The 26,048-nt window shown below is 38.1% G+C and overlaps 1 protein-coding gene across 1 annotated transcript; it reads left to right on the forward strand.

Moving 5' to 3' along the window:
• Positions 1-624: 624 nt before the first annotated feature.
• On the forward strand, positions 625-22,396 carry LOC129371557 (B-cell lymphoma 3 protein homolog). The gene is given in 11 exon segments (XM_055048192.1): positions 625-1,354; positions 1,357-1,467; positions 3,313-3,430; positions 10,065-10,173; positions 16,709-16,910; positions 18,678-18,766; positions 18,890-18,967; positions 20,830-20,996; positions 21,052-21,055; positions 21,394-21,493; positions 21,576-22,396. Coding segments are annotated over 11 exon segments (1,485 nt in total). The 5' UTR covers positions 625-954; the 3' UTR covers positions 21,683-22,396.
• The last annotated feature ends 3,652 nt before the right edge of the window (positions 22,397-26,048 follow it).

A 26,048-nucleotide genomic window follows, 5' to 3' on the forward strand; every position in this document is an offset into this window, starting at 1 on the left:
GCCAGGAAACTATTGTTTGTTTTTCACAGAAAATAGATCAAATCAGTTCAGAAATGGAAGTGGGCTACTGTAATGAACACGAGACACTCAAAATGTGTGATGGATAACATACAAATCAAAAGTCCAAAATTATGTTAATGGAAGCATAAGAGGACATAAAAATTTCCGACGGGAAGTTTATCTTTCAGTACCATCATGGTACTGGAAATAACTTCAAATCAGTCAGGTATGTAGGAATGGATCCAGTACATGGAAACTTGCAGGAAACTTAGCTGAAAATATTTCATTCTTGGCATTAAGACCACCAGTATCCTTCATTACATAAATGGCATAAGGTGTTGAATCTGTTGCTTTGTGTCCCCATGCTTCTGCACTGGTCTCCCTTTTTTCTCACCTGCTTGCCTCCCCCCAAAAAAAAGAAAGAAAAAAGGAAAAGGAAAGAAGAAAAAAAGACAAAAAAGACAAGCATGCCTGCTTTAAATTCTCAAGAAATGTTTTGAACTCGTCTGCAAAACAGTCAGTTAATCAGACTACGGAAATGCAAAAAAATTACCACGAATTCAGCGCAGCGTTAAACTCCTTTCCTGCCCAGCTCGGTGTAATTAACAGCTTCTTGCTCATTGTTTCGGTTTAAAACGAAAGCAGGCCCACAGCGTCAAACAGGCGTTCATTAAGAGCAGATGCGCAGCTCCTCTGAGGCTCGCTCAGAAAGGTGCGCAGGGATAGAAGTTCTCCTGGCTTTTCCTTCGTGTATATTTGCATGAGTCTGAACATCTGAGCGCTTTTCTGATCAGAGACAAAAAGGGAAACAGGGCAATGGTTTGATTTGATCGTCGCCCGTTTCCTCCCTTTAGATATTGGAGTTTCTCACTTTGGTTTGTCTGATATAATTAGTTTTTTTTTTTCCTCTGGACGTGGCCAAAGTTGCGCTGTCACCTGAACCTGGTTCAGTTGATGCCGAGTCTTATTACAATGAGCGTTGACCACCAGTCGGTTGCCGCAGCGCCGCTGGATCTGAGCACCACAGCTCGAGGGCGCAGGAGCGCGGGGGACTTAACCTTTTGCGCCGGGGACGCCCGCGCGACCGGCGGCTCACCTGCGCCTCCTGCGAGCACCGGGACGGACAGTTCAGCGGTTCGCCGCTCCCCGGACGCGAAAAGCACTCTGCTCGGCAAACGAGCAGCGGACTCATCTCCCACAAAGACTCCATCGAAGCTTCCTTTTAGGAAGCGCACGTTTCACGTCGAACCGGAGGTCCAGAAGCCGGCTGCGCCGATTTCAGAGGCGAGCTCACCCTGCTCTTCCCCCGCAGAGGAGCAGAAAGTCCGGAAGAGTGGGGATAGTCGCTTGGAGAGAGCAGCGATGAAAGCAGGTTCGCCGTTGCGCCGGTGACGCACAGGCGGACCGACCAAGTAGCTCCCAGTCCGGAAGGCTATTCCTGCTGCATTTTGCCCATTATTAATTACGGTAAGCACTTGTGACCAGCATTCACATAATTACTATGTTTTCCCCGTTTTCTCTGAAATCTGTCTTTCTTAACCCTAAACTGTGTGAAGCTCTGGAATAAATCTGTCTTGCCCATTTTTCAGATTTCATAGTCATCAACAGTAAGATTTCCTATATAATTGCCAACATGGTGAATAAACAAGTTTTTACAACAAGCTTGCACCAAACACACACAGCCCATGCCAGATATGCCCACTCAATGTAACTTTGTGTTTCATTTTCTTTTCTAGTGCTAAGAATAAAGCCAAAACTTACATGTGAATGCCAGACAGTCTTATTCAATAAATTAGGATATAATCCTCATCAGCACCGTTCGCAAATAATCTTTTAGCAGGTATTAAACATACTACAAAATATAATCATGTTAAAACATATAATCTAATTGATCTGCATCATGTCTTTCACTTGGTGATGGAACTGCTGACAAAGGAACTTCTTAATCATATTCTAATTTATTTAATCAGCCTGTATTTGCTGGATGCTTACCTACAATTCAGTAATATGTTTTTGAAGAATTATCACATAGTTGCCTTTTATGTCTGATTTTACCAAGTACTAAAAACATCAACAATAAAATACTGCAGCAATCTAAATATTATTAAACATTTCAAAAATAGCATAAGTAACTTATGTGTGAACCAAATGAATCCTTGTCAGAACAAACTCTGTGCTTTTCATTTATGTGATTTTGACTCCACAGCTGATCCTCAGCTGGTTGGTAAGAACTTTGCATAACTGACTTGCATGCAGCAGATGAGATATGATGCCAGATGCCTTCATGCCAGAGTTGGTGGGGACATGTCCACACCAGTCCTTCAGGAAGTTATGCCTGTGTACCCACTCATTAATTTGATGTGTTTTTTATGTATTAAACATGTGAAAAGCCAATGTTTATGTATTAAACATGGGCTGCAAAGCCCTCACATGGACTTTGCAGCCCATGTGAGGGCTGCAAAGTTCTTACATGGGCTCTGGAATAGGGTGCTCTGGTCAGATGAGTTAAAAAAAAAAAAACTCTGGCCATCACCTTCTACTGCTAATAGTAATGATAAATATTGGAAAAGTTATGGTTTGGGTATGCTTTTCTTTGGTAGACAAACAGACGACTAAGTCAGGCTTGATGGAAAGACAGATAAAGCTCATAATTTAACAATTTAGGTCTATATTTGTGGTGACATATTTTTTATTTGAGTTCAGGACAGGTCCTGAGCAGAAGAGGTCAATCTTCAGCTAAGTCTATGATAATTATTACACCCTTAAGAGTTGAGAATCAGGGGTGAAATTCCATGTTTTGTGCACAAGCTAGAATAGAAAATAAGACCTTCGATCACTGATCTACTTATAAACAATTGCAGTGTGTCTGAATTTCAACAGATTAATAAAATTAGGATTCAATATAACAGTGTTCATATAGCTTTAAAATGATGAGTTCTGTCTTTATTATGTATCATGGACTCAGGTGTTCTTAGAGCCTCTGGGACAGCCTGCCGGCATAGGTTATTGCAAAGTTTAGTTTTTCTTCCCAGCGTAGTGGTAGTTGATGCAGCAGTTCTGTATCTGAAAATCTCCAGTCAGCTCTTCTGCAGCCATTCATCTTTACTGTCAGTTACTCCTCAACTGACAGAAGAGCATCACCTTTCTGGGTCAACTCATAAATGAATACACACCACACAACCCTACCGCAAATGCACATTTCCTTACTACAAAAAAGACTTGTTCGTCATAATTTTTTTCTTCACTGATTCTAATCTTCTTTGTGTAATTCTGTTTTTATGGTTTTTGCTTATTTTTGCCATTTCTCCTCAGGTCACTACCCAGTGTGCCTGACCCCCTTTCCAGAGCCACATCACACGCGAGTCCATCAGACTGACAACCTGCTGGCAGGAATTTCTCTGGCCACACGTCAGGATGAAGACGGAGACACGTATGTTGATGTGTCAGAATTTGTGGTTACAGTGCAACTTATCACTGAGCATATCATTCCTTTATTCAAGTCCTCAGGGCTGTTGGTAAACTGAGAATGTCACCATGATTCATTCCCAACTTGGATTTTCAGGATCACAGATGAAGTCAGATGGGCGGCTGTGGTGTAAAGTGAAAGTTGGCATAGGAAACAGATCTAAGAGCCTGCGAGATTCATAAGATTCGAGAGTTTTACGCGTCTCTGAGGAGATGCATTGTCCTTAATTTATGTAGTATACATTGATGATGTGAGATCAAGAGATTGAGTCATAAAATGGTATGTTTCAACTGTTTTTAATTTTAAAACAGTTAACATTTTGTTATTTTAAAATCATTCTCTGTCATTTTGGAAGCAAAATTTGTTTCACTTGCATGATATGGGATTCAAAGCTCCTCAGAATCTGGGACTTTAATTGTTTAATTTTCTTCACTCTGAACACATTCAGTGATTAACACATCTGTCATGGTAATAGATAAGTTAAGCAGTTGGATCTTTTTGAATACTGATACGATTCGTACAGATTTGTTCGTTATCTTAGTTAGTTAGCTTACTTTGATTCTCATGATTCAGTTTGTTTTGCTCTAAAAGTTGCAGGAGTCATTCCCACTGTAGACATTACACATGCATCAGTGACTTTGCTAGCTTTCTACAGTGTAGTGCAAACACGGTAGTTTGTGTTTGCCTGTATCACTCACATCAAGAGTCTTTGAACTTTTGGCCTACATTTATAGGTGGTGGCTAATGCTGCATGTCACCTTGAATGCAATTTTTTTTTTTTTCCACTCTGAAACAAGGTGGGCATGGCATGCCGTCCCTAAATACAAAGCAAACCTAAAGTAAAACAAACATATTTAGTTTTTATAGCCACAAACACATGACCTAATTACAATTTTTAATGGAAGTGAAAAATGTACATGAGTCTTGAGCTTTGACTTGTATTTGTCTGTTTACCCTATCAAAGGGTTCCAGCTCCATTTCTCAACCTAGACAGTTTCACTGAATACTCAGATCTGTGTTTAATACAATTTTGCATCCATGGCCACTCAAGTTTTTGAATTGCATTTTGTACTGGAAGGACAGTGAATGAGTCGCAAAGTAAAACTTAGAAAAGGTGAAAACATTTAAAAGAATAACACTCCCAGTTGAATGTTTGTGACAAACACACAGCATACATGCAACATCTCAACATATACAGGATAGGGTATTATTTCATCAGTCACTGCATTTTTCTTGTCAACCTAAGTAATTTTAACTTTGATCTTTTCTGAGTAGAACCTCTCTCCACTTCCATGTATTTTCTTTGTTCATTACATGGTTTTGGACAAGCTGCAAAGAAGATAACATATTTTTAAAACGATGCATTTCTTCCAGCCATTCTGAAATGCACAATAGTTGATGCGGCGTCAGTCTCCCACCTGAGATGTGTGTCTCCTGCAGGCTCTCCAGGGTTAAAATGGATCTCCTGACTGTTTCTTAAAGCTCTTCTTGCCTGACCTGTCAGTTTGGGTGGACTGATATGTTTTTATTAAGTTTGCTCTTGTGACAGTCACTTTTAACTTTTGATGATGGGACGTATGAAGGGGTCGCATTTTTTTATTAGCAGAATAAGTAAAAGAGACAAGTACATAATATGAATGCCACATTTTTCAGATTTAAGTTTTCTTTTTGTCTACTTCACAAATATACACTCTTGTTTCTTCTTCAGTAACATACAGCTCCTGAAAATACATTGAAGTTGCCAAAGTCAAGAGGGATGAATACATTTGTAAAGCATTGCATTTACATTGCATTTACGTTGTGGTTCAGCTTACTCAAAAACAGTGGGAGTATGCATGTGCATGTATATGTGTTGACTAGATCCAAGTATTCAGGCTTTTAGAAGTAATTTAAGACACAACGTATATTGTCTTAATGCTTATTGTTGCAACAGCAGACCATTCCAACAGAATGAGTAAGTAGTTTACCTCATTTTTGCTTCAAACAACAGTTTAGTATCACAGATACTAAATCTTTACAAGCTATTTTATTTAATTCAACACTAAATTTGACTTACTGCAAAGTAGACTTGTCTCACTGCAAAACCTTGTGATCTCATGAGTAAAAAATGTAATATTGCACAACGCAAATGTAAAATGTTTGCTGTATCATCCCGGTTTATTAGTTTCACCCTCAATGACTCACCTGTCTTTACGTATTTAGTGGGTACAGACAGTACTGCTTCCACACTGCAGTCAAATACAGGCAAATTCTTTACTGCTGTTTAACTTTCCATGAGGGAAAGTAGTTGTATGTTGATCGTAGTTGATTCATTAAATGTCAATGCAGAAATTTAGCAAAATTGCAAAGTATTGGATTATAGCTACTTGAGCTGTCAAACTCTGTTGCGATTGCGTTTGTTTTCTATAACAGTCGGCTGACTATTCTTTCAGGGTGTGGGAGTAAGGGTGTTTGGAATGATTCTGTCCACAGGGCACAGAGTCTTCAGACCACATGAATGCAAATGCTAAACTTTAAACGCATGGCTAGCCGGCCTTTGTCTACAGGTTCAGCACCTTCCCACACACAAAGTTAAATGAGAAACTGACACAAGAGCATGAGTGCAATCTCGGGCAAAAGTCATGTGACTGAAAACAAAGCCTGTTCAAGAATTAAATGACACTTTGATGCTGCAGTTTCAAAAAGGATCAACTTAATTTGCATCCACTCAAAACAAATGTGATGACCAGGATTTTAAAGAGCTATTAATCCCGTGGCATACTGGTTTCTAAATATTCTACATGCACATCTGCTGTTGGTTGTAATAATATTAAGCAGAATACAGTTTATCTGGATGCTCAATAGATCTTATTAGTTTAACCTTTTAAATGGTTTACATTTTGCATGCTTGCCATCCCTTCTTCTTTTAATTCCAGTTTGCAGACAAACCTCTGTGCTAAAGTAATTGTGGTGCTTTTACAGTTCGTGTTACTTTGTGGTTGCATGAAACTTTGTCTGAATTCTTCAGAAAGAGACATTCTCATCCCCTTGTCCTTTTTTCACATTGTATATATGCGAATGTGTGTGTGATTGTGCGTGCATGCATAATGTGAGTGATGGTGTTCACGCCTGCTCTTACGTCAATGAGCCCTTTAGTTTCGGGAAAGCCAGTGAGAGCTCAGTTTTTAACATGATTGCGGTTTTTCTCAGGTGTCTGTCTCTCTCTTTTTTCTTCTCTGTGTTTTTAAATGAATGGGCTCAAAAAACCCAAACATCCGCTCCCCACTTCCTCATTTACCGCTTTCTTTCTATCAGCCCCATCTTGCACCCTCTCTCTCTTTCGCTGTCTCCTTTTATGTTGTGTGTCACACTGTCTTCTGCACTCAGGATGTAGAGATGTCAAATTTAAGTCGAACAACTGATTTACTCCAAAGTTTAAGTCACTTAAATGACTAACTTATACTCGGAGTTTACAAAGCACGTTACATGTTCCACTTATAGAAGCAGTTAGTGTGTGCAAGATTATTGAGGAATATTGCCTTGAAATTTTAAATGTACATTTTGGTAACAGTTATCTGCTTTAATCCTCACTACCAAGGAGTCCCACAAAGTTCTGAACTCTTAACTTCAGGGGGAAATGGAGTAAATATTTTCATCATGGGCATGGAAATTAAGCCCAGAGAAGTACAGCACATTGTCATATTTTTTCAGAGGTAATAACAATGTTCCATTTTCAAACAAACAGATGATAACCCCCGTGTCTCCATACAAAATACATTTTTTGTTACCAGGGCTCTGCAGATCTGAGTTACTGCTAGTATGGGAATTCAGCCTTCTGACTCAGGCATTTTAAAGCATGAATGTTAGATGAATAATGAAGATAGTGTATTGTGGTCAAGTTTCAATTCTCTAAGGGACATTTTACCAAATGATAGTGGAGATGTCCCTTTAGTTTGAGTCTGCATGTATAATAATATTGGCCATTTATGGATTATGAATAATTCACATACATTTTAAATCTATCCATCCAGTTTATAGTTTGAAATTCCTTGAAATTGTATAATCAGTGCATCTAAAAAATGAACAGTTCAAATGTGTCCCAAAGTCATGAAAAAAAAGGTGTGTGTATTTTAACATTTCACTGGAACTGTTCTTACAAGTTTGCTTTACTTAATTATCATCTTGATTTTTTTATAGCATTGATGTGCACAGGAGGTTTTGTACAATCATCTTTTCTTGTGAACTGGACCACCAATTTCCTTCTTTAACAATTTACACAAACTGATGCATCACATCATTACTCAGCTGGTCCTCAGACCACAGGACACTCAGTTTGTTCTATGTCTGGCTGTATCTTCAACTTTCACACCAAACAGGATACCACATACAAGCTGCCTTTTTTTTCTCAGCCTTCTACTTTTTTATCTTTCATTTTTTTTCTTTTTTTCTATTTTTTTCACACACACTTTGGCTGCCTGTAACATAGCAGGCCTGGGACTTCTGTCTACGTCAGTACCGCTATGCCTGAGGTTACCTCAGGCTATAGTCTACCCCACTTCTAGGAAGCAGAAACAGTACAGTTTCATCTTAGGAGAAAAAGAGAGAGATAGGTGCAGATATAGAAGACAGGATGAATTCAGGCCTTTGTTAAGGCACCCAGTTCAGTGAACTCTGAATTTGGAGCCAAGTTCTGATGCAGTATTTATTCACACAGTGAAACTGCAGCTGCTGTTTTTTTTATTTATTTATTCACAGCACTTTCCTCTGGGCTCTGAATGACAAATCTCGTTTGATTCATACCTGAACAGTTTGGTACTACTTGACACCACAATGCTGGGCCATGACTGACCAAAACTATGAAAGAGCAATACACTTTTTTAACTTTTTTTTTTTTTTACAGTCTGTTGATGCACAGTGCTGAGGTCACTTACAGGAACAGGGATGTACTGAGGAAAGAACCGTCATTCTCACTCTGCATATAAAGGTTCTGCTTTTCGCTTTGATTCCAGGAGCAAATATGTATTTGCCTTTAACGGTTGCACTTCCAGTTTGATTGGCCCATTCTAATGCATTGCAGTTCAGTTCTGGTATGCTTAGGGTCATCCTTCTGGAAGTTGACCCTCAATCCGAATCTCAGCATAGTTGCAGGTCTTCTTTCAGTATCACCTTTATTGTCCAATGGTGTATTTAACCAGATGTTCCTATGCCTGCAGAAAGAAAGTTCTCCAAAGCACAATGCTGGGACCAATGTATTTCACGATGGAAATGGGTTCTGTTGAACAACTGATGTTTTGTTAGTTTTCTACCACACAACAACCATATGCATGAGGACCAAAAATGTTTTGCTTTGGGCTCGTCTAATCAGAGTATCTTTTTTCCCATGTTTCTTTTGTCCCAAACTGGGGCTCCCATAGTATTTTTTTTTTCCAACAATGGTTTCTTCTTTCTACTTCTTTATAAAGGTCAGCTTTATAGAGTCCACAGTTTGTAGTTTTGATGGTGACATATTATTCTAACTGAGCTGTGAATCTCTGCAGTTCCCCCAGAGTTACCATAGGCTTTTTGGCTACTTCTTTGATCAAGATTTTTTTTGACCGACCAGTTTGTTGAGCAGTTTTGTAAACTCTATGTAGTTTAAGAGGATGGATTGAACAGTGCATAGAGAAGTTGAACACATAATGTACACATGTTAAATTATACTCATTCTTTCTACTAAGGAGGTTCTGAAGGCAGCCAGTCACTTGGACTTTATTTAGGGATTTAAGTGTCTGCATAAGCAAGTCATATTTCTGATTATTTGGCTTTATTTTTTGTTCTGCAAGTGAAGACAAAATATAATTCTGTTTGACGAGATAAAGATGGATATCATAGAAATTCATCATTGACAGGAAGTGCAAAAGCATTTTTCACCATTAAACCAATTTGTGGCAGTACATTTATTGAGAAGTTCCCTGTTATGAAGTTCAGTGTCTTTTACTGGTTTTGTCTGATCCATAAAGCTGACAGTGCGAACCTGCAGAAAGCCCCTATAAGAAACCATGCAGCTTGATGGCTAGATTTTATAACACACAAAGCAAGCCAGAGAAAAAAAAAAGCAAATGGTGCTTCTCACAGTGACAACAGGATGTGACATAAAACAAATCTGGCTCTTACTGGAAGCTGTTTCTTCTGATAGTATGAGAAAGAATATGTAAAAAAGAAAAAAAAAAAGCTATTCTGCTTTTCAACTGCATGCCTTCCCCCCTTCTCAGTTTCCTGCACCTTCCCTGTCTTGAACTCTAGCCTGTGTTCTTTTGCCTCGCGTAAAGACCACAGATAGTGGTTTCCCACTAAGTCGGCCTGATAAGAGTACTGTGAGTCAGACTTGTACATCCATGGCACAGGCTACAGTGTTTTGCTTCTTTGATTCTCATTTTAGGCTGATGCTGTAATTTTTCAGTGAGAATATTTAAATAAAGTACAAAATATTTTTGGAGTGTAATCATGTATCATCCAGTGACAGGTATAATATTGACCACATTTGTTGAAATTTTACACAACTGCCAGAAACTTGGTTGAGTACTCAGAAATGTTGCACTTGTTTACTGAGTGAAAATATTTGTGTTTGTGTCCTCTGCAGTGCCCTCCATATAGCTGTGGTTCAAGGGGAACTGCCCATCGTCCACAAACTCATCCACTTGTTGGGGTTGGCTCGAAGAGGCCTCGATATCTACAATAATCTTCGTCAGGTGAAACAATGCATTTATGTTAATGGCATATTTAATATCATGACTGCTTATCTTCAGCATTCACGGGTAATGACTAGGGTACAGTCTGTACTGGTCTTCAAAGGGCAACACACAGTCTTAAGACAAACAATATTACTTATATATACTCACTCCTGAGGGCAGGTTAGATGGATCAGTTAATCTAACACCTTGTGCTAGGAAACCAGAGTACCCAGAGATGCCCAAGAGTGAGATCTGAACCTGGAATCATTTTGCTGCAGGACAGCAGTGCTAACCACAGCTTTACTGTGCAGCTTCTAGCATTAAAAAACAAAACAAAACATCACAACAGTTAATAGCAGTGTTTGATATACTGACATGCATTTTCTAAAATAAAGATATCAATGGCCCATATGTTTTATAAGACTTAAGGATAATGATTTGAATTCATAAACTACCGCAATTCTGCATTGACTTGACCTCACACTGATTTTGGAGCAAAAGAAATGAGATCTGATTAGGATTTACTTCACAAAGACCTGAGACTTCACTTAGACTTGTTTCTCAAAGACTTGAAGATCAACAAGAACTTGCTCCACAAAGACTTAATTTGGAATGGCCTCATAAAGAGTTGAAAATGGATTTAGACATGCCTACCATAGACTTACTCCTCAACTTAGACTTACTCCTCAAAGAAGACTTGACTTGAATTTGGGAACATTTACTTTTTCTTCTGTGCATACTAGATATCTAATGAATAATTCTGAACAGTAATGATAATACTGTTATTATCATTACAATTATCTGATTACTGATCAGCAATCATAATTGTATTGGACAAAAAGCTTAACAAGTAAAGTGGTGAAAAATTGCTCCAATGATTCAAATGTTTATGGAGCCACACCTTTCCAAATAAGACAATATCTAAAACATATCTATCAGCTAGTAACTGCAGAATAATGGAGAATAAAAGAGGAAGTGCCTTGGTTTCCTCCTTTGCTTGTGCTGTGTTATCAAATTCTCTTCCAGGCATAGTGTCTGAGGTTTGTGTGGTAAATTTTACCCTTCCTGGATATTTCACCTGTACTTGCCATAAACCAGAGTAACGAGCATGCTGGGAAGTGCTTTATGTCCATTCCAAGTTATTATACTTTTGCCCATAGTTGTTTTGCAATCACTTTGCCCTCAAGAATAGATTTTTCTAGGGATTGTAAGTAGGCTGCCCTATCATTGTTAAAGTCAGAAGATAATGCTAATCTTCCTATAGCCTTTATAGAAATTAATTGTAATTTTTTTTTTTTTTGTTTACACTGTGGAAGGAATTTTGGACTTTGCACTCATGCAAATCAACAAATGGTATACACTGTAAGCACTTTCACTGAAACATTGAGTCTCCTAAAGAGAGCTTACCGGAAAATTCTCTAAGAATTACCTTTGAGTGTTTCCCAATCCAGGCTTTTCCCAACTACGTCTTTTAAGACGATACTTCCACATTCTATCTCCCCTTGTTGTCTTAACCTCATTGCCTTCCTTATCTGGTCTCTGCCAGCTGTGTCTTTTTCATCCCTCAACAGAAAAAAAGCACCTGAGCTGTGCAAGAGCTGTCGTTCTCAGGGCTGGGGTTTCACACCACACAGGACGCTGCAGGCATGCTTACCAGAAATAATACCGGTGCTATCATCAGTTGTTCTTTTTCCTTATCGCTGAGGCTTGACAGTATAGGTTTTGTGATATCCTGTGCCTGCCCTGTGTATGAAATGCTTGCACGCAACACACTCTCACACACACTCCTCGCAGAGGCATACACACACAGACACATACACTCTTCGTGTCATATGCAATTATAACCAAAGGGGAGATTCACAGGCGCACGTCCCATCACAGTCATTTGCCTACCAGATTTTGTGGTTTTGACAGAATACCAGGCAGAAAGAACGCACTTATCTAAATGAGGCCAGGGAACTTTTTACTTTTCAAAACAACAAAAGAAAAAAAAAAGATAGTTGACAAAGTTGGACACAGTTTCCAGCATTAAGCAACTTCCCAAAGACCAAAATTAATATGCAGGCTCTTTTTCCAATATTGATGACAAATCCTGGGTTTCTGTGGTTTTGCATCTGGAACTTTTTGACAGAGTGTTACTATCAGTACCGTTATTGAACAATTGTGCAAGTGTCGGTGTATGATTTGCCTTTCACATGATTGGTTTGGAGCCAGCTGTTTGATACTCCCACGTCGGTCATGCTATCAGTGCGCTAACCAAAACACACAGCTTTGTTTTTTTTTCTCTTTCTGCAAGGTCGTGACAGCTGATTATGTTGTGCATGGTAGTAACATTGGTAGGAATTAATGAGTTATTTCCTTTGCAGTGCCAACTCTAACACATGCATCTATATGCACATGCTGTTGTCATTAATGTGCAGCTAGTGTACAGCATGTTGGTGGCATGCTTGCTTCTTGCTTAAGAGTGTGTGTCTGCATGTGTGCGTGTGTGTGTGCGTGCACATACACAAACGAAACAACTGTGTGTTTGTGTGTTTTTAGTATCCTTGTTCCGAGAAGTCACATGACCCCCCCTCCCCTCCCTGCCTGCAATGCTCAGGGCTGTTTCTCAACATACCTTGCACTGAGGTTCAGAGGGTAGTTTACAGGGACTTTCCCTTCCTGCGCGTGCTTCTCTGTCTGTCAGCCTCACTCTCTCACTATTGTTTTTTTTTGTTTTGTTTTGTTTTTTTATCATATCTGTTACTGCGTATATGTTTTTAAGATCGCAGTTTCTAACCAGAACTGATAAACTGTGTGATGCTATCAGCATAACTGTCAACGATACTGACGTAAGAGGTGTGATTATTTGTGCAACATGACTGACTTTGCCCTTCAGTATGCACTGCAGAAGGCCTTTATCTCTTTCTGCTGAATTCCATGTTTGCGTCTGCTTGGCACTGCCTGTGGCTTCGGGCTGTTTTTCATCTCCATAAAGCTCTTTTCTCTTCGTCTTTTCCCGTCATGCGTGTTGATTGGCTAATGTTGCAGGAATGTTTGTATATCAGAACACACTAAAAGGGAAAGAGAAGGGATTTTCCCTCTTATCCTGTCTTTCCCCTGGACTATCCTCCACCGCTTCCTCTTTTCCTCATTCTTGTGCCTCCCCACCCTAACTCTCCCTCTCCACCTCAAGTCTTATCAATGCAGGAGTTTTGCTTAGTCACTGAAGTCCTTTTACTGGAAACTATGGCCTGAATCTCTGTGGTTTGTTTTAAAAGGCCATAAAAGGCCATAAAAGGCTTAGGATTGCAGAATTATTTGCTCTCTGAATCATTCAAGACAGATAATTTTGTGAGCAGTTTATGATACAGTCATGAGTCACAAAGTGGGGAAGGCAGAAAAGAATGTAAAAAGTAATGCAAGGAAATATTTTTGGATAAAGAGAATATTTATGAAAGCTAGTATTGTTTGGGAGTATTTACGGCACCTTCATTTGTCACACTCTTAAACTCATCGGCCAGCCATGTAACGTCACAATGATTTACGTCACCCATTTGCTGAGACCCAGATGATATGAAATTTATTGTGTGGTTCGTCCATAAAGCTACACTTGCACTACGCTGTTGCTCACCGTGTTCAGTCTATCCGCTCACCTGCATATATACTCCTGTATCGCTTTTCCAGCTGTTCGCTTTGAACCAGCAGCTCCCGGTGGAGAAAGACTGCTGTACTCCAGGCATCATGCCAGTCATTTTAAGGATGCTTAGTCATCCCCAAAAAATGATGAAAACCCAGGCATTATCATCAATTAATAAAATCACCATGGCCAAACTTGAAAACTGGATGTTATGCCACTGACACTACATTCGTTAACAACTCAGAGGCGGAAGTGGGAGCTCCGCGCAACGCAAATAATGTTCTGACTGGAACTCGGTGTGTTAAATAATAAAACATAATTTCATGAAGCTTCGAACCAGCTAAATTTTCCTCAAGGAATTTTAATAATCGAATCTTTCGAGGTATTGTTTCAGCATTTAAGGTAAGAATGTTTCATAACACCAATAAAAAGAAAAACCTTGTCATTCACATTGCGCACATTCACATTGTCATTGTGAATGTGGGCTTAATGTATGTTAATGCCCGGTTAAAGGTTACCATTTTCAAAAGACACTTTTAGGCAACATCTTCACGCATAATGTATTGAATATGACTGCATTCTATTCCATTCAAGCCCTACTTTATTCACTGGAGAAGATTCACTGACCTTAGCATGCTACATGCTTGAATCTGAAAGTGAAACTGATGGCTTGACCTACTTTCTGATTATATCAGCTAAAATTTATCTGACATCATGATGATTTACCTGACCAACAGGTGTGTGTTGGACGCATCACATACAATTCGCAAAGTTATAATAATCGGAGTACTATTCTTAGAAGAAGTGTCTTTACACAATGTGGTGTAAGAATGAATGCTGCAAGCTACAGTAAAACTTTTTCGGAAATGGTCTCACATCTTTGCTCATCTGTCAATATGAGTCAGACTTCAGAGAAGCAAGAGTTGAAGAGAGGAACATTACAATGACACAAAGGAGGAATTCCTAAAATTGGCTCTTCCATAGCTCAAAAATTTTTTAAAATAGTCTTTACTGGAACACACAGGCAGTGCGCGTGAACACACACACACCAGTAATACAACAAAAGTGAAACTTTGAGCAACAGTTTCATCCCAATTGCTTCATCTTTGTAAAACTTTGAATAGCAGCTGAAAATCCCATTATGAAAGACTTCCCTTTGTGACACATTTGGAATTGATTGATGTGTCCTTTGCTCCTCTGGTCATCATGAGATGATTCATGATTACCTCTAGGCACACCCTAGAGGTGCTTCGGATGTGCACCTATGCACCTCCTAGATTGTTTTACAATCTATTACTGTTAAACAATCTAGAAAGTGCCTAGATTGTAAACTGCTGGCTCACACAGCACAGATACATTAGTAACGCTTTGTAAGCCGACCTGTCATTTTAGATGGATCCAAATTGAAGAGCTGATTTTCCATGACAACTTTTCCCTGAGATATTATCGGTTTTAACCTTGACTAGAACCATTAGTCAGTCTAAAGAAAGAATGCACAAGTTGGTTCATAAATGTATCCGTTCTGTACGAATGAACATATAAATAATGCAACTTTTTCACTTTTTGTCACACTATGGCCAGAAGATTCACTGTATTTTTGGGGCGATCAAACATGGTGTCAAGTAAGACGACTCATGAAGTTGTGAACAAGTTCCTCCTCATAAGTTATTATTATGGCACACTAATTGGCTTCACAATTGATTCATGCTATGCTGATGTATATATCAGTAGAAGTTATGTCATTTTGAAAGGGTAGGCCTATCACTAAACCATTCAGCTGAGTTGCTTTTTTTCCATCCTGTTATCTATTTTTAAAATGGGTGTGTTAGCCAAGTGTATTTGTCTATATTCAGGAATAGGCAGCTGCAGCTCATTGTTTCTTAATGGCAGTGATTGGACTTTGGTGTCGCAAAAATAAACCTAAATGTAGTTTTAGTTCCAAAATCATTCAGGCTTTAAAGAGCCTGCAAATATTAGACTATAGTTATTTTAATAGTCTATAATCATACATTTTATTACTAGATTGAAACTAACTATGCCCATCTGCTTGCTGAATACACAATAAGATGGGGAACCCCCTTCCTGTAGTTCAGAAGGCTTTTTATCTCTCACCAATTGCTACCACTAACCAACTTTGATACTGCTCTTCTCTCAGTGTGTTCGCTTATTAAAAATCTATATATTGATACATTGTCATGGAATACCACAATGCACTATGGTATAATGCATTGTGGTATTCAGCTGCAATAGTAGGAATGATGCCTTAGGGTTTAGGGATTAGGGTTAGTAATGCCATTGCCATACTGTATGTTAATAGACTGAATCCTCTCTGGGGATTGTTGACTATGATGCCATTTGTTTTATTGATGATATCATTGAAAGGCCCTGAACATAATTAAGGACTTAAATCAAATATTCCATCATACTTTTTATTTATTGTTTGGATTTTGCATATTGGATACAGAAAAAAACATGGAATGTTGATTAACTGCCAATTTATATTTTTTTTTTCTTTAACTGGAACTTAGTTTTATAGCTGTCACTTACAATAACAGATATTAGTTATATAAGCCATTCTGCTCCAAAAGAAATTTTTTTTTTTTCATATGGATTTTAAATGTCACAATTGATATTTTACTTGTGCTCTAATACCAGACAGACAATCTTTTGGTAGTATTTGTTTCTGACACCTTAGAGTAATTAGTGGTTATATCTTTGTTTTTGTGAGCCATAGCATTTGTATTTATAACAGGAAATGTAGGAAAGAAAGAAAAGTATTACTTTGAAGTCAGAATAAAATATAAAATTGGAAAACATTTCTATAGTGTGCAACAGAATTAAAAAATGTTGGTATTTTGTGGGAAAGCAAAATACTTTTTACTTTCATGCACTGTGTACACTGGATTATCTAAACTGAATGTTTTTATCCTTTAGACTCCTCTTCATCTGGCAGTGATAACCAAGCAAGCAAACATGGTGGACGTTTTGTTGAGAGCAGGGGCCGACCCTGCTGTCTTGGACCGTCACGGCCAAACAGCACTCCATCTCTGCTGTGAATATCAGCTGCTCGAATGCCTACCTGTACTACTGTCTTTCTCCTCATCTTCACCCTGCCTGGAAATCAGAAACTTTGAAGGTGAGTTGTGATGTACACTCTTCTGCTTTAAGCAAAGCCATATGCACGGAAGCGCCGTTGCATCACCACCTCTCTTAATAACATTTCCTAATTGGATGCTGTGACATGTGGTCTCTACTTCATGCAGTTTCTAAAAAAAAAAACAAATATTATTTCCGTGAATATTGATATTTCACTTACAGGTGTTTCTTTAACATTGTGTTCAATGAGAACAGCGATTTTCCATGTATACAATTTATCTGTTAAAAATACACATTCAATACAGGGTAAAATTAATAAAATATCAAACATTTATGAGATCCGTTGGTCAAGTCTTCACTTTTCCAACTGTTTGTTATTAATGTAATTAGTTGTGGCACATTCCATTTAGAGATTTCCTGATCAGGATTTTTTGAGCTTGATATGAATCAGTCCTCTAGGAATAGGTGTTTACCCATACTAGGTCCCAGTTTATTATATAAATAAAACAAATGCTGTTTATATGCTTGACAGCTAAGCAGCTGTTGCTATTGCTTCAAAGTACAATACAATTATTCACTAGATTTAATAAATATAAGTGGTGAGAACATAAGTATTACTCCACATAGATATAATCATTTTCCATTTAACATATGATGTTGTGCAGTGTTTGTTTTGTGTGACAGTCGCATACTTTCATATTTTTACTGTAACCTTTATAACTACAGTCAGCATTAAAATGATGTCTTACCTTCTGGTGATATCTCTTAGCTGAGCTCTAGGCTAACTCTAACATGTCTCTTGTTTGTTTTAAAATCACATGATGATGATAGAATAACTTTTGTTGAAGGTTGAAATTATTTGGGGAAAACCCAGATCAGCAAAGTCCACAAAATAACATGCCTACCTATAATATAGTTTATATATTCAAAAACAACTTTTGTTTTATTATGCCTGTTGAACAGCTCTTGGGGATTTTGGTGGAGGCTAAAGCAAACAACAAAACTTTTGAGAGTTGAGTTTAGTTTGGCAATCCAATTCCAATCATTTAAAAATATATTTAAATTATTGATGACAATGGTAATGATCTACGATAACTGTTTCCATTAAGGGATTTTGTGAGCTCATGTGTGCTTGTTTGTAAAATTCTACGTAACTTTTTCAGTCCTTCTTTTTTCTGTTCCCACACTTTATAAATTACTTGCTGCCATGAAAACCTTTTTGTAGCATCAGTAGTTTAAACATATGAAATGCTTTGTTTCTACTTTTGAATTAAATGTTAATTTAATCTGATTTTAGCTGGCTTTTTTAACTATTTGTAGTGTAGTGTTGGTTTTTTTAAAGTCTGGCTCTATTCCCACGGCTGCTTGGTGCTTTCACCTGCTCTGAGTATACCTGAAAAAACACAAACCACCCCCTCAACTGTGCATTACAGTTTGTGGGGGGCTGTAAAAAAGGTCATTTTATTTTCAGGTGGGGGTTGGAAGCTTTAAGTTATGTAGGTGGGATGAGAACATTTCCTTACTCTGCAGTCTGTTCGGTCTGTCATGTCTTAATATTTGCACGGCACCGAAAACATTGCTTGCATGACAGTTACTACAAGTCTAGGTAAATGGTATCATTTTGACTGTGTACTCGCATCATTACAATAGCACCATATCTGGCCACTTGCATTCATTAAAGCAGTGCTTGTGACTTCAATTCGTGTTGTTGTTTTTTTTTTTTATACTATTGTGAATTATACATTTTTAAAGGTGGAAAAGTGAGCCAAATGTTTCAACCTGAATTTTTACTTGTTTATGTCCTCAGGTCTGAGTCCTCTTCATTTGGCTGTGCTGCAAGGCCATAAAAATTTGGCAAAAATGCTGCTGGATGCAGGAGCAGACATCAACGCGATGGTCAGTCCCAGATCCACAAACTCTGTACTGTGGGTTAAACGACTTGTAAAGGTCATCGTGTCAAGTATCTTTGTTTTTTGACTATCGTGTTGATGGTGGTTTTTTTATTCTTCCTCCTATCAGGACATTAAGAGTGGCCAGAGTCCTCTTATGCATGCTGTGGAAAGCAATAATGCAGATATGGTGCACTTCCTCATTGAGGTAATTATGCTTTGTGGTGACTGAAACAAGGGGGGAAAGGTTGGTGACACAGCTACAGTGTCTGAAGAAAGTACCAAGCCCCTTGCCTTTTTCAGATCTAGTGTGTTACAACCACAAACTTCAATGTGTTTTAGTAAAATTTTATGTGATGGAACAAAATATTTAAGGGAAATGATTCAAGTTTCTTTTTTTTTCTCCTGCGAGGATTTTTGTTGGCTCTAGTGGCCTGTATTTTTTGAAAGTAGAAAGAGGGGATGGAGATAGAGGGGAAGACATGTGGCAAATGTTGCCAGTGTCTGGAGTTGAACCCGCGACGGCCACGTCAAGGACTAAGGTCTCCATACGTGGGTTGTTCTAACCCCCTACGCCATCATAGCACGCCCGATTCACAGTTTTAAAATAAAACTCATATGCGTTCAGCCCCGTGAATCAGTGCTTTGTTCCACAAGATTTCATTCAAAATTACAACTGAGTGATTTAGAAGCAAAGATTTTTGCCCATTTTTGTTTGCAAAATAATCCAAGCATGGTGAGATTGGTTTGAGAATGTTGGTCAAAAGTTTTGTTTTCAAGTCTTGTTAAAGATTGACAGCACCTTTCTAAAGCATACATATACTGCATTCCAAACATTTCCCTAACAGCCCTGGCTGAATGTTCAGGATTGTTTTTCCAATGGAAGATGAACATCCACTCCTATCACAGCCTAGCAAGTTTTTCGCCATGCATTTACATCTACCACTCTTCTCATCTGACTCTCTCTCTCCTGCCCCTGTCGAAAATAATCCCCATAGCATGTTTCTACCACTGCCATATTTCATGATTGAGATGGTGTGTTTAGGTTTGCAATGCTAGTTTTCTGACATACATGGCATTGTGCATGAAAGGTGGAAAGAAAAATGAAGACTTGTATGACTAAACCTTCTTAATGTTTGTGCTGTCTCTTATCTGGGTTGTGGTAAATTTAAACTTCTAGGACTTAGTTTCAGCAATGATATTTTCCTTGCCTCACTTCCACAGTGGAGTACTAATATAGTTGCCTGTCTAATAATGTTATTTTGCTCTGGAAGAGCTACAGGAATCCATAGCTCAGGTGAAAGAACTGTTGCTTTGATATGTTCATATTTTGACAATAACTTACTGTTGCTTTAAACTCTTCCACAGCTGTATCCCTTTCTGGTTTGCTCCTGGGTCTTTATGATGTGGTTGACATTATCTGAGGCATTCACATTACTACTGTATTTTTACTGAAATCAAATTACCCACAAGCAGATTCTGCTCGAAGTGAACTAATTATTAGAAAGGTCAATTGCACTACATTTTATTTAGGAATGTCAGATTGAAGGGGTATGGATGCAAATGCAGTGCTCTAACCAACTTATCATATTTATTTGTAGCAAAAAAACCCAAAAAAAACTAGGAATTGTTTTTTTTTTCTTTTGTTTTTTTTAATAATGTGCTATGTTTATCAGCTAAAATCTGAATAATACACATTTAAGTTTGTGGTTATGTAGCTAAATTTAGAAAAGGTTAAATGGATATAAATGCTTTTCTTCTCTTAAGCTTCTCTTTTTACCTTATACTGTTTTTGCTTATTTCCTTCTGGCTTATATACATGTATTTCTAAGAAATACATGTTGCCATGTATTTCTTAAATGGCGACATGTTGTGGGACTGCCTTCATTCTCTGCATTTACCTGCTGAACTGTGCATATGAGGATTTTTCTTTCCCGTTTTGATCACATTTCTGTTGAAACTACTCTCTCTATTTTATCTTGTTATGATTAAACCAACCTGCTTTTTTTATGTTGAGCATCATCTAGTCTGGTTTTCTTTATGAATCAGTCTGTTGTTTCTCTCTCACAGAATGGCTGTGACGTCAACAGCCAGTCGTACAGCGGGAACACGGCCCTGCACATCGCCTGCGGCCGAGGTCAAGTGGATACCGTCCGGCTGCTGCTGAAGAGCGGAGCAGACAGTAGTCTCAAGAACTACCACAATGATACGCCAGTGATGGTGGCCAAAATAACAAAGTAAGAAAATAACTGCATTTTTTAAAACTCTGTTTTAAGATAGTTCTGCTTTTAGGAAAGTCTCATTTCATGAAAACAGGAAAACCCCCGAGGGATCTCCAGTGGTGTGTTTGTTTACACTTTAATGTCTCACTATAATTTCAAGATGGAAAATCCCACCTATTCACTAAAGTTACATCAGAACAAACACAAACAATTGCAAAACCAAGTTGACTCAACTCAGCTTTAAACAGTGGAAATAAGTTCGAGCCAAAAATGGAAGAATGCATGCATTCCTCCCTCTAGAGGCCAAACCTAAATGGTGCAATGTTTTCTCCACTTGTATTAATCTGTTTTTAAAAGTATTTATACCAGTGTGTGGCACAAAGACTATCATAAGTTTTAAAATCTTCTGCAGATAACAGATGTGTTACGAGGAAGAGGATCCAAGCAGATCAGAGTTCAAGAGCAGCCTTGTGTGTCGGTGTCACCGCATCAGAGTTGCTATATGGAAAATGGTGAGAACATTTAACAAAGACACTTGTGCACAGTCAATAAAAATTCCTCAGTTCCTCATTTTTTCCTTTTTCAATTTTTTAGGATCCCCTTCTTCAAACCACAGTCGTGGATCTTCACCTCCAACTACGCCACACAACTTCCTTCCTAGTGCTTCCCATCCCCTAAAGACTTCGTCTGCACTATTTTAGCTCAGTGCAATATTTCCAGTGGATCTCACAACTACCTCCACACAGTTAATCATCAAACTCAGGGCATTCAGCAAAGAAATTGCCTCATATGAGGAAAAACTGGAAAATATCAGCATTAGACTCAACACTGGACCACATCCCAAATGTGGCCTTCGCTGAGCTTTTAATGCCTTGCCAGATGCCTCATCTGGGAAGGCATGTTCAAATCATACAGCTGCTGTTTTTGACATATATCTTGTGAATATAAAAATAAAACTTCTGGGTAATGCTGACATAAAAAAATGAAGAGTTTCCTCTTTTCCAAGTCGGCATGAACAGAAATGGGAAACTGCATGTAAACAAGCTTGAATGTAGAAGATTTTTTTTTCTTTTAGTTACTTGCACATATTTGTAAAATATATATAATAATTCTTAATGAAATCGGAATTCCTGCCTTTTATTTTTGATACATATCTGACCATAAACTTAACATAATAGGAAATGAAAGAGGCTTTAAAGAACATACAGGGCTGCAAAGTTTATTTGAAGATCCCAGTATTCCTTTTGTGAATGTTGCTTTCATTACTGACTGTAAAGAAACAAATCCCTCTGTATTTCAGCAAGTGAGATTGGAAATGGTATCTTGTTTCAGTGTTATTGTTTGTATGCCTGTATCTATTTTTCTATCTTGTCAAAAGTTATTGACTATTTGTTATAAAGTTTGTTCAACATTTTCATTTGTGTTGTTACTGTTGCATTTATGAAATGATGTGGCAGTGAAATAAGTCATTGGCCATACAAAACTAAAAGGATATTATAAACTTGGTTGACTTTTTTTTTTTCAGTGGTTCAAACTTCATCAAGTTAGAACTATTGATATATACACACGTACTAGACACTGCATGACGGGACTACAATTTAACATGTAAATGTTCTGGACTTTACATAGATTAAATGCTACAACCATTCAACACAATAAAATACAACTACTCATGAAAAGCAGAATTGATTTGAAGAGGAATAAAGGCTTTATGTTCATGTTTCTATCAACTAGGATCAACATGGCTATTAAAATCTGACAAAACTGGATGCTCCAGTTACCACCATCATCCAGTGCTTCCAGAAATGTGATATTATACTAAATCATTTTGTACTTTAATATTTTTAAGGTCAATGAATAACTATTTTACACAAAAACTATTTTTATTTGCATTTAACTCCTTTATTATTTGCTAAGAACTGTACATGATATCTATCTTTGAGGGGAACAAATACGCAGGACATTCCAAATGGATTGTGTCCTCTTTCCCCAAGAAGATTACCTTTAGTTTTACAAGATTTAAACGGCTGGCCTCTCTAAACTCTCAGCAATAGTCAGGTTAGATTTGAACAAAGCTGATAAACACAGACTGCCAGCTGTCTTCACAGCATGTTTGCAAAAGGATTAACTCATTCAGAAACTCTTCTTCTGTCTTTTAATTTTATAATCTTAAGGTCAGTGGCTAGACCAGGTTATAGCAGTGGAATTGACTACAGTTAAATATTTTCCCATCCTCATTAGATTGATGTATTTTGCAAGCATTTTATACTGGTTCATTTTTTTTCCCTTTTGCATTATAAAATACTTATGGTTGTGCCCATTTGGTACATTTAACAGGTTTTCATATTATGTTTTTATTATGTGAAAATAATTATTTTGTATATTTTCATTGACCAAACGCATTGTCAAAAACAACAGCTTTTTCTTTGTCTGTGAACAGCCGTGTTCCTTACAGCTGTAAATAACATGCCCAAGACTGAATATGGGTCAAAATATGCTTGTATCACATGCTGCTTGGCAAAGAAACAAGCAGAAGCAAACATAACACATCAGGGATATGAACAAATGTTGTACAAAATAGTTAGTAGCAATATAAGGATGACTGTAGCTCAGAAGGTAGGAATTTGTCCTGAAACTGGTGGATTGCCAGTTCAAAGGTCTGGTTTGAGGTTGATTCATCCTCTTCAATCAGAGGTAGTTTCTGATCAACCTCACTCTGTATGTTGGAAAATGGAGTTCAGTCTAAAGGATGGTAGGGGAGAAGATTGGCACCAGAATTTCATCTTGATTGTTCACTGTGAAGGTGATCCTAAATGCCATGCTTTTCCAGGAAAGGACCTGCTGATTCATACCATCCCTCCACCAGATGTAGTGCATTGAGGATTAGGCAAGTTTTTATGCCCCAATCCACATATGCACCTCTGCAACAAGCTTTTGATAGGTGTAAGATTTCTATTTAAAAATAAATTTTAATTGTTGTGCTAAATTCAGATAACCAGTATGCACAAGTGCAAGTGATTTCTTCAATACAACAGAGTAACTCTCTATTTTGTTAAAAAAAAAAGAGAGAAAACATCTGCAGTGAGGTTGTTGAATTGTATTTTATTTAAGCGGGACCCACAATCCCTTGCTCCTTCTTGCTCTTATCCATGATTTGTCTCACTTTGAATGCTTCCTCTATTTAACTCTTCTTACATTTACCTGTTTTAAATCTTTTTCTCACATTTTGCTATTACCAGCCTCAAATGTCTGGAATAAAACTTGGGCACCAGATGCAGAAATTTGAAATGTAGCTTTACAAGCTTTGCAATTTCACAAGTGTGCAAAGGAACTTAAACGAGGCGTACCCTTGGAATGTCATTCAGTGCGACTCTGAAATAATCCAACGTTCAACGAATGAACCTCACCATACGTCAGCAACACTGAGCCCGCCCAGTCTATCTCTCTCAGCCAATCGCTATTTAAATAAAATATCCATCAGCCAATCCAAAAGTCAGAAGCGGATAATGGGTGGGCGCTTGTGAAGTGCGGTTCACGGACGTTGTCGCGAACTTTACCGGTTTGCAACTACCCCCCTGGACCCTGTTCGTCTGTGAGTAGCAGCATTTTAATACTACATATGGGTGTTATAATTTGAGTGTGGCAGATAGTGTCTCTTTGCCAGCGCTAGTATTTTAAACAGCCATGCTGGCCATTTGTAAACGAAGACATCTCGTGGTTGCCTCCACATGGCTACCTAGCCAACTAGCTAACACCAACCATGTTACCTTACATTAGCCTTGGGAGATGAAATACAGTTTTCTGATAGTTTCCTTCATCTGTGTGTTAATCTTCATGTGTGCCCGCTTTAAATGCCTCATGCTGCCATGTGATATCACTTCTTTTTATGCATCCGTGTTTTATATGTGGAATTTGACCAGAGTGGGCCTTTGCTACAATTAGCCTGCCTTACTATTACAGCCAGTACAGGACAACAGGGTAGTGCTGCAGACAGTGTAACGTGGGAATTTAATGGAAGTGTGTTTAGAATTGATTTTTGGGAAGTATTGGCAACATTTTTGAGTTTCCTATCTCAGTAGTACATCTAATCTAAAGACGCATTAGCACAAATCTCATAGGACATTAAGATCATGTATGTAAAACATCCACCGTATTTTATGACTTGAAAACCAGGGCAGTTTATCCCTAATTTTCAAAATGAAAATTTTGAGACGCAAAAACATTTTTTCCCATTATTAACAGAATCATTTAAAACAAATGGTCTATCTCGTTTAGCTAACAGATTTAAAAATGTCTTGTCATGCTCCTTATTGAGGTAGAATATGATTATCTTATATTCAAAGCAGTGGTGAAGAATAATCTACCTTGAAACAAAACGTTTTTCCTACATTATTTAATTGAATAACTATCCTTCAAGTGAAAGAAAAAAATTATTTCAAGTTCTTGATGAAATTTGTTATTTCTTTTACCAATAAGCACACTGAAGAGACTATTTAGTTACTAGTGGAAATAGAAGAAAAGAAACAAAAGAAAAACTTCAGATAAATCATATAAACAAAGCGCTCCATAGCAAGCTCCAAATTTGACTCTAAAAGGAATACAAAAAAATGGATAACAAATTTTAATTTTATTAATGGGAGTTTTTGAAACTGCAACCAACTGTTGCAAAAACTAAACTGCAACTACAGATCCGTAGCTCACTAATGGTGCTTAACACGTGTCTGTGTTCATAGATATTTAAATCTGTCAGTTCTGTTTTCTGTGCTTTAATACCACTGATATAAGTAACATGATGAAAAATATTGTTTATTCCCTGCCTGTCGCTCTTGCAGTTTGTTACAGTCTTAGACCATGGGCAGTGTGTTGGCTGCTGCCTCACCCAGTCCGGCCCTAGCTCCAGCTGGTGGTCAAGGGGTCTCGGGTTTGGTCGCCGTACCCCCAGGCTTCACCATGCCCCCAGTGTCTTCCATCCCTCCAGGACCCGAATCTGACCAGCAGAAAGCGGATGCAGATTCACCACTCCAGAACCCTGGCACATATGACGAGTGTCACAGGAAATGTAAAGGT

The sequence above is a fragment of the Poeciliopsis prolifica genome, unplaced genomic scaffold, assembly GCF_027474105.1.
Source record: "Poeciliopsis prolifica strain line A6 unplaced genomic scaffold, Auburn_PproV2 SCAFFOLD026, whole genome shotgun sequence".
Classification (NCBI taxonomy): Eukaryota; Metazoa; Chordata; class Actinopteri; order Cyprinodontiformes; family Poeciliidae; genus Poeciliopsis; species Poeciliopsis prolifica.